The following is a 14,126-nucleotide window of genomic DNA, read 5'->3' as shown; positions in this document are numbered from 1 at the left end:
CCTCTGGTTGCAATGTGGAGGGCAGGGTAGCGGGAACAGTACCAGAGGGAGGCAGACTCAACTTCTTTCATCCTCAGGACTGTCTTATCGGTGTTTTCATCTGTAAGATGAGGCAGCTGAGGGCTCAGAGGTAGAATGGGTTGCCTGAAGCCACTTGCTAGACACTGAGAGCATTGGGGATCACACCTGGATCAGCCCGATTGCAAAGCAAGCTGTCTCATCCACCCGCTAGTAGGGAGGCAGGGTAGCAATTAGTAGAGAGAGAGTGTGTGTACTCCTGCGCGCCCAGCTGGCCTGTTGCCGGGATCCCTGTCCTGACACAGGGTGAGGGGTGCGGCTGTCCCCCCAGCCTTACCCACACCCTCACCGGGCCTGACTGGTTCTATCTGGAGTCACTGGTGTGGGCTGCCTGGGCACCAGCTTGTAAACATTGATCCAGTGCTGCAGGCACCGTGCCAGGACCGCCCGCCCAGCAGGCAATGTCCCAGCCCAGTGGCCACAGATGGGAGATTAGGCGGACCCTCAGCCGCCTACCGGGTGGGAACTGTAGTTAGCTGGCACAGCCATGGGCTTAGGAGGGGCACAGGGTGGGGGTGGGAATATGACCTTGGTACATGGGCCTTTGGGGTCCTGCCAGTTTCTTCAGCTGCCCTGGCCTCCAGAAGAGAGTCTGGGTGTGTCCACCAGCCTCCTTCACCTTGGGGTCAGCCTATCTGCGTTAGCATCCCCCACGGCGAAGAACTGCAGACCCCACTGGATGGAGCAGGCCTGGGGGTTTGGGTGCAGCCAGTGTGGCTGGTCACAGGGAAGGAAGGAGCTGGGGACAGTGCTAGAAGGACTGAAAGGTCCCCCATGCCATAGTAGGATGGGCAGCTGTTTCTGGGGATCCACTGTGCTATGACCCCTTCCCCCCTCCAGTTCCTCCTCCCTGCCCTGTCCCAGACTTTTGTTTTCTGTCGCCCAGTGGCCTTTCTCTGAGCCCAGCTTGCCCATTGCTGCTGGCCAGGTTGGGCTGGGTTACTGACTCCCAGGCCTCCTCTCACCTGCTCCTGGGGCAGCACAGCTGGTGGCCCAAGTCAGCTGGTGGTGGGTGCAAAGGTCTCTGCACCTTGGAGGGCAGACCTTGGCATGGAAGCATCCCGCGCTCCCAGCCCTCATCCCCAGAGCAGTCTCTAGCCTGTGGAGCCAGCGTCCCTGTGACTGGCCGCCTGATCAGGCTCAGGAGGACCGGAGTGCAGGGGGCTCTCCAGGGAGGCTGCAGAACCATCCCCGTTCCTGACATAGAAGGTGTGGGGAAGGAAGCCGGTGTGGCTGCTTTAAGAGTGAGTGCTGGGGGCCTGGGGCCCAGCAGATCCAGTTTGCCTTGGCAGGAAGTGCTTGTCTCCTCCTCCCCTCCGCCCCCAGCAGGCAGCTGCAGGTCAGCGTGTCCAGCCATGGCCATTGCCCTGCAGGGCTCACATCCAAGGGGGCAATAATCATCTCTCAGCAGGAATCAGGTTGGCAGTTTGGTTCCTACTGTGTGATGCCCAGGGGGTGGGAGGAGGGGGAAGTGTTCTGTAAGGTGGAGGCCAGGAAGGGCCCGGGCGCCCAGGCCAGGCCATCTCCGTGAACCCTCAGGAGTAACCTTCCCTCACTAGCCCATCGGCAGGTGGTTTTCTGGGCCTGAGGAGAGAAGATCTGGGGGGAAGGCAGACAGAATAGTAGAGAAAGACAGAGTCCCCCTCTTAGCCTGGCCTTCTGTGGGGTGAGGGCGTGCGAGGCGCTGCACCGTGAAGCAGACAGTTGGCCAGAAATTGCTGTCACTCCTGGGTCGGGGACAAGGCAGCAGGCCGTTGCTGCTTGGCTGGTGAACAGTTGGAATCGTGGCTCTTACAGGGCTCTGATGTGGGGCTGCCATGGACAGTCCCAGGACTGGGGAGGGAAGCGCGAACTATGAGTAAGGGGCCTGGGAAGCCCCCCGCCCCCTGGTCTCCCTGCTTGAGCTGCACACGCCCCATGCTCTGTGCAGGCCTACCTGGAGTCCTTCTACAAGTTCTGCACCCTGCTGGGCGGGACCACGGCCGATGCCATGTGCCCCATCCTGGAGGTAAGCTCCCTCCCTCCCTCCCTCCCGCCGGGCCCCTGGGAAAGGCAGGCCTCCGGGAAGCCCTGCCCACTGACCGGCTACTGCGGTCCTCCCCCCCCCCCCCCCCCTCGCCTCTGCTCTGGCCCCAGTTTGAAGCAGACCGCCGCGCCTTCATTATCACCATCAATTCCTTCGGCACGGAGCTGTCCAAGGAGGACCGTGCCAAGCTCTTTCCGCACTGTGGGCGGCTCTACCCGGAGGGCCTAGCGCAGCTGGCTCGGGCTGACGACTACGAGCAGGTTAAGAACGTGGCCGACTACTATCCGGTGAGTGCCCTGGCTGCGGGACCAGGGGGCGGGCATAGTGACACTCGCACCCCACCCCCCCACCCCCCACCAGTGCCCTCATGCTCTCGCTTCCCACCGCTCTCCTGGGCCAGGAGTACAAGCTGCTTTTTGAGGGTGCAGGCAGCAACCCTGGAGACAAGACCCTGGAGGACCGCTTCTTCGAGCATGAGGTGGGTGCCAGGCCCGCCCGTCACAGGGAGGGTGTGGCGGCCCCCGGCCTGCCTCTGGTCATGACCGCCTGCCTCTGTCCGCAGGTGAAGCTGAACAAGCTGGCCTTCCTCAACCAGTTCCACTTCGGCGTCTTCTATGCCTTCGTGAAGCTCAAGGAGCAGGAGTGTCGCAACATCGTGTGGATCGCCGAGTGCATTGCCCAGCGCCACCGCGCCAAGATCGACAACTACATCCCCATCTTCTGATGCCCTGGCCCAGGGCTCCCCGGGGGTGCGCGTGTCTGTGTGATGTGACCAAGGCCACGCTCGCCTGCCGGCCCTGGGGGTACCGCATCTTGTCCTAGCAGCTGCCCAGCTCCCCTCATCTCCTGAGACTGCTCTCGGGCCTGGGTACCTGCCTCCCTGACCAAGATAGACCAAGTTCCCCTCCAGATCAAGCCCTGTTTACAGCCACCCACGTGTCTAAGCAGCATGTGGCCACTTTCGTGCCCCTCCAGAATGAGAACCCCTCGTAGCACCCCAGAACCATGGCCCAGGGGAGACTGTGTGTGTATGTGTGTGTGTGTGTGTCCTTAGGGTGTGGGGGAAGCAGCTGTGCGTCCCTCTCCCTCAGCCCCGCCCCTCTGAACAATAAACTGCCCTAAGCCGTGTCCACTGTCTCCTCTGGGGCTCCCAGCTCCTCTTGGGTTCACATTCCTGAGCCCACCCTGCCTGCCTAGCCTTCTGCCTCCCGCAGCCGCTGGCAGAGGTAGTCCCAGGCTGGCCCTCTATGGAGATTCCTCAGGGCGGGGGCGCCCCTGGGGGAGAGCTCCGTCGTCTGTCGGAGGCCTGGGTCCTGGCCCTGGAGGGCCCCCAGGCTTCCCTATTGGCTTCATGGAGCTCCCCCATTCCTCAGGTCAAGGTTATCACCCCCATTTCAGAGGAGGAAACTCAAACCAATGGATAAAGGATCTGTCCAGGTCAGTGAAGGAGGAAGGTGAGAACCAGCGTCTGTACCCAGAGCCTCGTCCCCCATGCTGAGCCCCAGGCAGTTCTCAGTGTGTCACACAGCCTGTCATCCCTCCACACACAGGGCCTCCCCCATTCTAGGAGAAATAGACATTTATTTAAAAATGGCAACCAGGCAAGTGGGATGTGCAGCCTCCCTGTGCTTGGGGGCTTGGGGTGGGTGGTCAGGGCCCTAATTCTTGAGCCAGTCAAGAAAGAGTTGGGATTTACCCTTTGAATCGCAGCACTGAGGCGCTAGTGCTGAGAAAGAACCTGAGGGGGCCCCAGCCTACCCTGTCACTTGGCTTGCAGAGGCACTGACTACGGGAACCTGTCAAAGGCTACAGCTACGTCTCGCACTGAACTCCCCATCCAGCTGGGTTCTCCCAGCTGCAGGGGGAGCCGTGTGCCCCCCGTTTGGGCTCATGAAGCAGTAGAGGGGACCAGAGGTTCACTGGGAAGCCGCAGCCTCACCAGGCCTGACCTGGGGTATCGGCAGTGGGTGGGGCCAGGCTCTAGGACAGACTCGGGTCACAAAGCCCAAGGGAGGCCCCAGGACTCGTGGGACATCCTCTGCTGGACTTGCCGAGACCAGAGACGCACACTGCTCATTGGGCCGCAGTGGGGGACGGGCCTGGGTTTGGGTCTGGGTCTGGGGCCTGGGCGGCATCCTCGGTGGGGGCAGAGTCAGGCTGGCCAGGCCGCAGTGCGCTTGGCAGAGCGGGGCGGATGAAGAAGGCTTGCAGGAAGCGGCGCCGCAGGTCCTCGGGCAGGTAGTGGTGGATGAAGTACATGAGTCCCACGCCGCGGCCCGGGTAGTAGCGGCTTTGCGGCTGAGCTGCCAGCAGGGCATCAACGATGGCATCTACCACCGGGTTGAGGTCGGGCAGTGCCAGGCTCAGCGAATTCAGGAACTGCCCGTGTGCATGCTCGATGTAGTCCTCGCCGTAGGCCTGCAGCAGCTCTTGGGACAGGCTGCTCAGCAGCAGCCGTTTGCGCCGCTCCCAGTTGCTCACGTTCTTCACCGACTCTGGAGAAAAGGTGGTAAGTGAGGGGTCAGCTAGGAAAGCCAACTCATCAGCAGCCCACTTCCGGCCAAAGCCACGCTCATTCCAATCCCTGCCCCCACAGTCACCCCTGTTTTCCAGCCCCAGGCTGTGACCTGCCCCCCAACCTTGACCCTCACCTGTCTTGAAGCAGCCAGGCTGGATGACGCTGACCTTGACCCCCCAGGGCAGCAGTTCACAGTTGAACGTGTCCATGAGCAGCACCACGGCTGCTTTGGAGGTCCCATAGGCCCCCAAGCATGGATAGGGCATGTCTCCTGGGGATGGATTGGGGGGATGGGTTGGGGGTGGGCAGCTCAGCCTGGGCTGGTGGCTCCCACATCCCTCCCCATGGAGGGGCTCCTTTTTTTTGCTGCTACGTGGGAATGCACTCACCTGCCGGGCTGCCCACGGTCACAATACGACCCCTGGAGCGGCGCAAAAGGGGCAAGAGGCCCTTGGTGAGCTGCAGGGTGCCAAAGAAGTTCACCTCCATGCACCTGCGGAACGTGGCCAACGGAGACAGCTCCGCGTCGGCCACTATGTCGTTGAGGCCTGCGTTGTTGACCAGGCCCCACAAGCCTGAGGGCATGGAGCAGGGAGGGAAATGAGTCAGCCCAGCAATAAACCTACAATCCCCACCCCCTTTCATGTCCACCCTGCCACCCTTCTCCGGGAGCTGTGCCCGCTGACCTGTGCTGGTGGTATGGGCCTTGGTGAACTCCAGGGCGCGGCTGATGTCACCTGGCTTGGTCAGGTCCATCTGCAGCAGCCTTAGGTGAGGGGAACAGCAGGCACGCAGCTCCAGGGCGCCGGGGCTTTCCAAGTCCAACACGGTGGCCAGCACCTTGAAGCCCATGGCATCTAGCTTCTTGGCCGCCTCCATGCCAAAACCAGAGTCACAGCCTGGCCAGGGCAGGGCGGGGCAGCCAGTGAACTCCCACTGTGGCTGCTCCGGCCTGAGACAGCCCCAGGATCACCAGGAACCAGATGGGACCCAGGCCCAACACCCAACCTACCAGCAGCCCTCCCTCCTCTCAGGCCCTTTGAGCATCAACTCTTTCCTAGCTGTCATCTCCCTGACTCCCCATAGCAACCCCATCCATCATGGCTTGAGCCCCACTTTACAGATGAGGAAACTGAGGCCTAGTATTGCTAAGTTGCTTCCCAAAGTCACTCAGCCAGTAAGAGTGAAGGACTCTATTCCAGGTCAGCCCGAGACCCAGTCCCAGCCCTCGTGTCCTGCCTGCTTGATACCAAGTTTCTGCTCAAATGGTCAGTGTTACTGCACAGCCTCCCTTTCGTTCTGGCTGCCCTTGCCCAGGCTCCTTCCTCCCACCTGGACGCCGAAGCAGCCCCCTCTTCAGTCCTGTCCCATCTTAATCCCTAAGCAGCCAGAAAGATCTTTCCAAAAATGACAATAGAACTCGGCTGCAAAAACCTTCCCAAGGCTCCCACAGTGAGCGGGATGGAGCCCAAGCCCTCGGCCCCATCTTCCAGGCTCTGCCCAACCTGCCTCCCCAACCTCAACACCCCCTACTGTTGTTCCAGGCCAGCGGGAGGCCCATCCCCACCTTCCCCAGTCCCCCACCTTTGGAATTTCAATCAGTGGCAACAGAGCGGCATTCCCTGAGCTCCAGACCACTTGCCCCCAGGGCAGGGACAGTGATGGATGGAGAGAACAGACCTGCACTCTAATCCCTTCCCAAGCCCACCGAGTGTGACCTGAGGTCAGTTACCACTCCCGGAGACATAACTCCTGCCTTTGGTATGCAGAGAGAAACCGCCAGGCAGAGCAGGCATGGCGGTGCATGGCAGTCCGATAAGCCCCTGCTTCCTTGATGGTTCCCATCCCCATCCAGGTTCCTTGCTGGCCTCCCCCCTGAGCAGAAGCTGCAAAGCTGCTCTGCTTTCCTGTTTCAGGACGGCTCTGCACCCCCTCCCTGCCACGAGGCAGACGGCACAGCTGGGCAGGGGGCTTTGAGCTGGGCTTTGTGTGGCTGGGGGCCTGCCAGCCAGTCCAGGCTGGGGACAGGGCGGGAGGAGGGGTCCTTCCTGGGCAAGTCTAGCTGGGGCAGGCAACACCCCACCCCAACCCCACCCCAGAGCAGACAGGCCCTTCCCAAGAAAACGGGGCCTCCCAGCACAGTTAATGACACCTTGCACCCCGTCTTACTCACCTGCACCCACATTCCTGTACATACCTTCAACCTTCAACCTACCTGCAGTGAGCTGTGAGCAGCACCTTGGCTCACTCCCAGGAGACCCCTGCCACACATCTGTGCACAGACGTGCACTCCAGGTACCCAGCCCCTCAGCCCTAACCCTGGCCGCAGGGCTGAGCTGCTCAGTAGCCTTGGCCAGTGGTTCTCAGGGAGGGGTAGGTGGCAGCTCTGGCAGGTGGGGCAGGACCTGGCCCCATACGGACCTCACAGTAAGGAGAGGAAGGACCTCCAGAGTTTTGGGGGCATTGGGAAACCTGGAGGCTTATATCTGACTCTTAAATGGGAGGGATGGGCAATCCTCCCCCACTCCCCCATTGTGGGGCTCTGCAACCAGAGGGGGGATCCCAAGTCACAGAACGCATTCCTCTCACACCTGCCTCTCAGACTCAAGGCTAGAAGTGAGCAAAGCCTGAGGTGAGACCTCAGGAAAGACCCAGTACTTGCAGACAGGCTGCGTTCTGTTGAGACAGCACAAAGATTAGAAGGCAGGAGGGGAGCTGGCCCGTCTCTGGGGGCAGATCACAATCCGGGCCCTACTTCATACTAGGAGGGTCTCATCTTCTCCAAACAACTGAAAGTAGGATCCCCTAAGTCTTTACACTGCACCCTAAACTCAGGTCTCCCCCCATCCGGCCCGAGCCCTGCTCTGTCTCCCCACTCTCTTTGCTTGAAGCCCCAAGTCCTCGTGCACCCTCACCCCATCTCAGCACAGAGCATGCAAGGCCCCACCTGAGGAAACAAGCCCATATCCCACCACATCCAGCAGCCAAGCTGATGATGGATTGTCCCCTGTCCAGACCATGCTCATTCCTGCCGAAAGCCTTTGTCCCACACCCTTTGTCTCCTACAAAGCACCTCCTTACTCCGCCTATCTCCACCCATCCTCGGAGGCCCCGCTCAAGGATGGCCTCCTCTGAGAAGTTCTCCAAGCGCCATCTGGTCATGCAGGGCCCTCTACTGGACTGAGGTCTCAGAAGCCAGTCTGGTGGCTGCCCCCTGACCCATGTCCAAAGTAGAGGCAGAGCCCTGAGCACCTGTCCGAAGCCATGGGAGTAGGGGAGAGACTAAGCTGCCCTCCTCCCCATACCATGGAGCCAGTGCCACCTGGCCTTTCCCCACCTCCTCACTTCCCGCTGGGCCTCAGCCCCCCTCTCCCTTCCCTCGATCTGGTGACAGATTTATTCCCAGCTCCAGACAAAGGGAGCTCAGCCAGGCAGCAAAAGGCACCTGAGCCCAACTCCCCAAGGCCTCGTGCCTGGGCACAAAGGACCCGGAGGAATGAGGGTTGGGGTGCAGACGAGAGACTCACAGGAGTTTGAGGGTGGCCAGCTGGACCTGAGAGGCGCCTGAATGCCCAGCTGTTTCTCATGATGACCCCAAGCTTTTCTGGATTCCAAGGGCACCAGCCCAGTCAGGGGTGAGGGTCCCAACGGCCCACGTGAGAGCCTCTCTCTGGCCTCAGGGAAGAGACGCGGCATCCCACGTGGGGATGGTAGGCAGAGCTCAAGGAAGGACCGTCCACGTAAGCCCCTCAGAGGCTGCTCTCTTGGGGAGGGGCAAAGCACAAACCCCAAACTCCAGGAGACTCTTTCTCAGCCATCAGTTTCCCCAGCGCACCTGCCCACTCCCTGCCTCGTTCTCGCTCCAACACACCCGCAGCTGCAGGTAGTGAGCCAAGACTTCAGGAGGTGCTTTGCTTCCTACTCGGTTCGCTCCCTGCACCCGGGGGAGGAAGGGGACTCTCCTGCTCCTGCGCTGGGTGCCCTCCTCGCCTTGGCGTGCCCACGGGAGCCCCCTGGGTGTCCGGTCCCGCCCTAGAGCCTGGGATCCCCGCGCCCCGCGCACTCACCGGTGATGAGCACCGCGCGAGTGGCCACGGGCAGGCGCGGCGGGCGCGCCAGGCAGGACAATGCGATCCAGCCGGCCGCGGCCAGCACGGCGAGGGCAGCCGGCGGGGGCAGCAGGCGCTGGCACAGCCAGTCGAGCGCGGCCAACAGCGCCAGCGCCGCCAGCAGCGGGCGGCCCAGGCGCAGGTCCGCGCGCAGCAGCTGCAGCAGCGCCCGGGCTGCCACGAGCAGCCAGGCGCCGCCCGACGGCCAAGGCCAGCGCTCCATCGCTGCGGGCCGGGCTGGGCGGGCCGGAGGGCGGCTGAGCCGGGGGGGTCGAGGGTGGTAGGAACTCGGGGCCGGGGCTAGGAGTGCGGGTGCAGCAGAAAACCGAGCTCGGGAGGAATACGCGCCTTCTCGGTTCGCCCTCGGGCCGAGCATATAAAGAGCCCCAGGGGCGGGGAGAGGGCGGGGCGGGGCGGGGGCGGGGCCTCCCCATCCTCCTGGCGCCCCGCGCCGGGCAGGTGCCCCCGCCCCCGCGGCCGGGGCTGCTTTCGAAGAAGCCGGAACAAAGTCCCAAAGTTGCCGCCGGAGAAGGAGACGCCGCGCCGCGGGCCGGGTCCCGGAGCGGCCGCCCCGCCAGCCCCGGGGTCCGCAGCCGCTCCCGCCCGCGCCCCACGCGCGCTCCCCGGCCCGGAGCCGCGGCTCCCGGGTGAGCACGGCCGGCGCACACTTGCTTGGGACCTGAGGACACGCACAGCCTCCCTCCCAGGCGCCGCCGCCGGGGCCGCAGCACCACGGGGAGCCCGCCCGCCGCTGCCTCCGCCTCCGCCCCGCCGGCGGCACACGCCGCGCTCCCCGCCGCGGCCCCGGGCCATCCGCACGCCCTGACGCGCACTCGCTCCTAAGCTGCTCGCGGCCACACAGCCGGCTTGGGGCGGGGGCTGGGGAAAGCAGGATAACCGCCCGGTTCTCGGGAGCCCTTGCCCTGCCTCCCCCCTCCCAGCCCTGGGGATGTGCCATCTCCACCTCCCCCAGCCACACACGTCTGTCTCCACGGGAGGGGGTGCTGGTGGGCCAGGGCGGGGGGGAAGAGTGGGAGTCACAGGCCTCCCGTCACCTCCAGCCCACCCTCCTACCCCAGGCCCATGGGGACACGTGGGGAGTCAGGGAGGGGTGATGCCTGCTGTTCCCATGGTTCCCCAGGGGCTAAGATACGTGGTGTGAATGTGGGTGCATTTCCCTTCCTGTGCGGGTGCAGGTTTGTGTTTGTGTGTGGCCTGGCGGCCCCCCACCCTGCCCACCCCCGGGTCTGGCACCTTGTGTTTGGCATCCATGCCAGGGCTCTGCCAGGCATGAGCTGGTGCCAGTACCTGGCTGCCAGGCCCTCTGCTGAAGCAGTAGGTGCAGCCCGTGGCAGAGGGGCTCGCTGCCTCCTGCGGGCTTCTGGGCTTGCCCGGTGTCTCCTCCATGCCCACACCGGGTCCTGGAAGGTCGTGGACCCCCCTTACTCTGTTGCCCAGTCTACATTTTAGGTGGTCAGGCTGTGCCAGGGTATGCCTCCTCCAAAGCCTTTTCTGCCACCCAGGTGTGAGCCCTGGTGGGCCGGGGGAATCCCGGTGAGGGGCTGGGAGCCAGAGCCACTTAAGGCAGCAGGGCAGGCTTTGGACAGAGGATCAGTTTCCTGCCCAGAGCAGTCCTGTGCCCCCACCTGTGTCTCCTCTAAGAGCAGATGGCAGAGCAGCCCCGGCCCCGTACGGCAGGACTTGCTTGGAGAAGGTGTGGTGTCTGACCTTGGGGACATGACCTTCTGGTGTGCCTGTATTTACATACACTCAAGTTCATGGGCTCCATGGCTTGTCTGTGCACATATGGACTATCTCTCCCTGTGCCCTGACTCTGTGTCTGTGAGAACATTTGTATATACTGTGTGTGTTTCCAGTAACCCTTCCTTGGTCTGGATCATCCTTTGGAAACTCAGGGAAACATTCCTACCCCTCCCCCCTCCCCCCCAAGCCCCCCTCCCCCGCCCAAAACCTGCTGACTTGTTACCCTGAATCTATGGCCCAGACCCAGAGGTAGGCACAGCACCCTTGGCCTGGCTCCCTGATCTGAGCTGTACACCTGGATTGGTGGGCCACACCCCCTCCCTTACACACACACACACACACACACACACACACATGTGCACATCCCAGTTCTAGTCACCCTACTGAGCCTGCTGCATCTCTTCAGCTTCAGTCCAGTCAAGGCTTCCCTTTAGGGCTGGAGAGAGGGAACGGAGGAGAGGCTGAGGCGGACCCCAGGCCACCTTCGAGGTCGAGGCCACATCATAAGTAGCACCAGCATTTGCCAAGAGCAGGAGGTGACGGGTGCGGAGGTGGAAGTGGGAAAGCAAGATGAACAGAGACTGGGAAACAGGACCCTACGCTGCCGTCCTGGGAAGGAACCGGGGAAGATCCTGACTCGCTGGGAAGCCTGGAAGCGGGGAGGGACCTGCTGAGAGGGGGTGTGGGGGGTTGTCTGTCACTGGAAAGTAGAAATCGGCCAGACTAGGACGGGGAGGGGGTGTTTCTGGCTCAGCTTCTGGGACACTGCCGCCTTAGAACTATTAATCTTGTGGGACTAGACGATCCGCCACATGTGTTACATATATATGTGCCCCTTTGACATACTTCCTCCCGCTTCCTAAGCCAGGAGCCATGCCTCCTTCCCAGGATTTATGCTTCAGCCCCCTGGGACCTCCTCGGGGTAAGCTGACCCCTCAGCCCTCATCAGGTGGAGATGTTCTAGAAGCAGAATGAAGGTGTTCTGGGCAGTCATGGCTGGGAGTGGCTGGCCCAGCCCTGTCTGAGGACCGGTGCCAGGTTGTGCCTGCCCAAGGGCAGAGAACCAGCCTCTGCCAGAGCCAGGAGTCTGGGTTGGCAGGGGCCTCCAGGGAAGAGAAGGGAAGGGGGCAGGAGCCCCAGCAGATAAGGCAGCGCCTGGCAGGGGCAGAGGAATGAAGGGCAACAGGAAGGCAAAGAGCCCCTGAGCCACTCCACCCCTCAGCCGGCAGCCCTCAGCCCCCCTTCATTCCTAGTCCTGCCCTCCCCCCCGCCCCCCTCGGTCAGAAACCCCGTGAGCCGAACGCTTAGCATGCCCCAGGCTCTGGAGGGCCACAGAGTGGATGGGGGGCCCGGGGCTGGCTCCAGTTGGCTCCAGCTGAATCCAGCAGCTCACTGGCACCATCTGCTGGCCTTGGGGGAGGGCGTGGCCCTGACGGGGATAGAGGGAAGGTGACAGCTGGATCTGAGGATGGGGAACCAAAGTGCCGGGTGTGGGGTGCCGGGTGGCAGTTGTCAGAGCTCAGGCTCTGTCTGCTGCTTACACAGCAGGGCTCCTGGAGTTAGACACTCCCTCTGGCCAGCTTGGAGGAGGCAGCAGAGCCCCGGGAAGGCCGTGCCCTGTGCTCTGCTCACCCCTGGCACCCCATCACCCTCCCCTCCTGGCATAATGCAGAGGGGCCCCACTGGCCAGGCTCTGCACCTGGTTCTGAGCCTCATCCCCAAGGGCAGCGTCTCTCACTGAGTTCCCACTGAGTGCCAGGCCCTGTGCGGCACCAGGGGTGTAAGCACTGACTGCTCGCCCTGCCCAGCAGCACGCACAGGGCTCTGGCCTCTCCCACTGGTAACCAACTACAGTAAAGGATTTCTTTCATCCTGGCCAGTTTGGCTAGATGGTTAGACAGGTTCGATTCCTGGTCAAGGGCATGTACCTAGGTTGCAGGCTAGATCCCTTGTCCAGGTCAGGGTGCATGTGGGAAGCAACAGTCATGTCTCTCTCCCATCAATGTTTCTCTCTCTCTCCCCTCCGCCCCCCCCCCCCCCCCCCCCCCCCGCCTTCTGAACTCTCTAAAAATCAATGGAAAAATATCCTCGGGTGAGAATTTTTTAAAAAAGAACTTCTTTCACTTCAGTCCTCTATCCCTTTCCTCAAGCATGGTTCTCACACACACCCCTCCCCCCTTCTCAGCCACATTTCTCTAAAACTGCCTGCAATCCCCATCCCCTTCTCTCCTCCCCCAGCCTAGCTCCGAGTCAGCTGACCTCACCAAAGGTCACCGGTGAGTGCCATTTTAGTCCCCAAACACCCTCGACACATCTCTGCTTTCAGTTTAACTTGGCTTCCTTGAAGCCTCTGCCCCGTGGCCAGTCCTCATGCCCCAGCCCCTTTCTCCCTTGGGCGCCCCCCACCCCACCCCCATCTCTCTGACTCCCCTTCTGGAGCTTCTCTTTCTCTGGGTGAACCTCTGGCCGTGGGGACCCCTCCCGCAGCATGAGCTCATCTTCCCACTCACATGCTGGTGACTCCCACACGCCTCTCCGGCCAAGGCCTCCTCACTCTTGACTCCAGGCCCGAAGCCCAGCTGCCCCCAGAGGCCTCCCTTGCATACCCATAGGCCCCTCAGCTCAGCATGCCCGAAGATGGTCTCATCCTCTCCCCTAGTCCTGACAGCCTTCCCCTCTCTCCCCTCCCCTCCCTTCCCTCCCCAATTACCCTTACTCTGCATTCCAGGCACTGGCCGCAAACCTCCTGCTCGGTCCCAGCCCTGGCTTGGGTGCAAAGCCCTCTGTAGTAGGTGGCATTAAATCACAATGTTACTTTCAACGGGTCTGAGGCTCCCTGAGGCTAAGAAAATTGCTCAAGGTCTCCAGCTCAGGTGCACTTGAGTTTGAGTCTTGGACCAACGGCAAGATCCAAGTTCAGGTGCCCCGGAGTCCGGAGTCCAGGCTCCTGAGGACTGTGTTAGAGCAGGGCCGGGTTTGCAGGGCCTCCTACACTTCATGAGGAGGGAAAGAACTGGTGATGGTCTTGAGCACCTGAGACCCCTGTTCCCATTGGCCAGGGAATGGATTTGGGGACGGGGGAGCAGTGGAGGCTGGGAGTCCTGTCGCTGCGCGCAGACGAGGGGACAGAAGCAAGGTCTGTCTGGGACGAACGGAGCCCGAGGTGCTTGCAGGCCTGAAAGGGTCCTGCCCAGAGGCAGCTGGAAGCCTGGGTTCCAAGCTCATCACTCACCCGGCCTGGGGCTCCTCGGGCCCCGGGCAGGAACCGAACCCTCTCCCTGTTTTCCCAGGTGGCCCATCGAGGCTGTGCGCCCGGAGAAACCAGGCCCTTCGGTTGGTTGCCCGGGGAGAGGGGAGAGTGAGACGCAGGCGCATCCCTTGTGTTGTCACAGCGTCGGGTGCCCTCCTCTGAATTCTTACTTTGCCTCCAGAACGGAAGGCAGGTGTCTGGATCTGAGGGCCCTCACGTTGGGAAGCACCAAGATCAAGTGTCCCAAAGGGTGTCCTGGACCGGCCCCAGGGAGAGGCAAGCCTCGGCTGGGAGCGTTCGCAGGGAGAGCTTGGCTGACTCACCCGCCTGCTTGGATCTCGCCGCGTGGCTCTGAGCTCCTCATAATCCCCGGTTATACCG

At 62.3% G+C, this 14,126-nt stretch overlaps 2 protein-coding genes across 2 annotated transcripts in view; one reads left to right on the top strand and one right to left on the bottom strand.

Annotated features, from left to right (window-relative positions):
• Positions 1-3,232, top strand: part of ATP6V0D1 (ATPase H+ transporting V0 subunit d1) — a 36,817-nt gene extending 33,585 nt beyond the window's left edge. Inside the window, exons 5-8 of the mRNA XM_084861136.1 lie at positions 2,009-2,086; positions 2,215-2,391; positions 2,505-2,582; positions 2,667-3,232. Coding sequence (XP_084717262.1) covers positions 2,009-2,086; positions 2,215-2,391; positions 2,505-2,582; positions 2,667-2,828 — 495 coding nt within the window. The 3' untranslated portion in view covers positions 2,829-3,232. The remainder of the gene's footprint in view (positions 1-2,008; positions 2,087-2,214; positions 2,392-2,504; positions 2,583-2,666) is intronic.
• A 433-nt stretch (positions 3,233-3,665) lies between these two features.
• HSD11B2 (hydroxysteroid 11-beta dehydrogenase 2) lies at positions 3,666-10,641 on the bottom strand. The gene is made up of 5 exons (XM_084861056.1): positions 8,690-10,641; positions 5,309-5,521; positions 5,012-5,197; positions 4,756-4,893; positions 3,666-4,599 (listed from the first exon to the last, which is right to left on the bottom strand). Exons 1-5 carry the CDS (start codon positions 9,687-9,689, stop codon positions 4,178-4,180), a joined length of 1,959 nt encoding a protein of 652 aa, XP_084717182.1. The 5' UTR covers positions 9,690-10,641; the 3' UTR covers positions 3,666-4,177.
• Between the last annotated feature and the right edge of the window lie 3,485 nt (positions 10,642-14,126).

This window comes from Pipistrellus hanaki (genome assembly GCF_964339955.1).
Source record: "Pipistrellus hanaki genome assembly, chromosome: 15".
In the NCBI taxonomy this organism is placed as follows: Eukaryota; Metazoa; Chordata; class Mammalia; order Chiroptera; family Vespertilionidae; genus Pipistrellus; species Pipistrellus hanaki.
The sequence above is the reverse complement of the archived record's forward strand: the minus strand, read 5'-3'. Positions and strand labels throughout refer to the sequence as shown.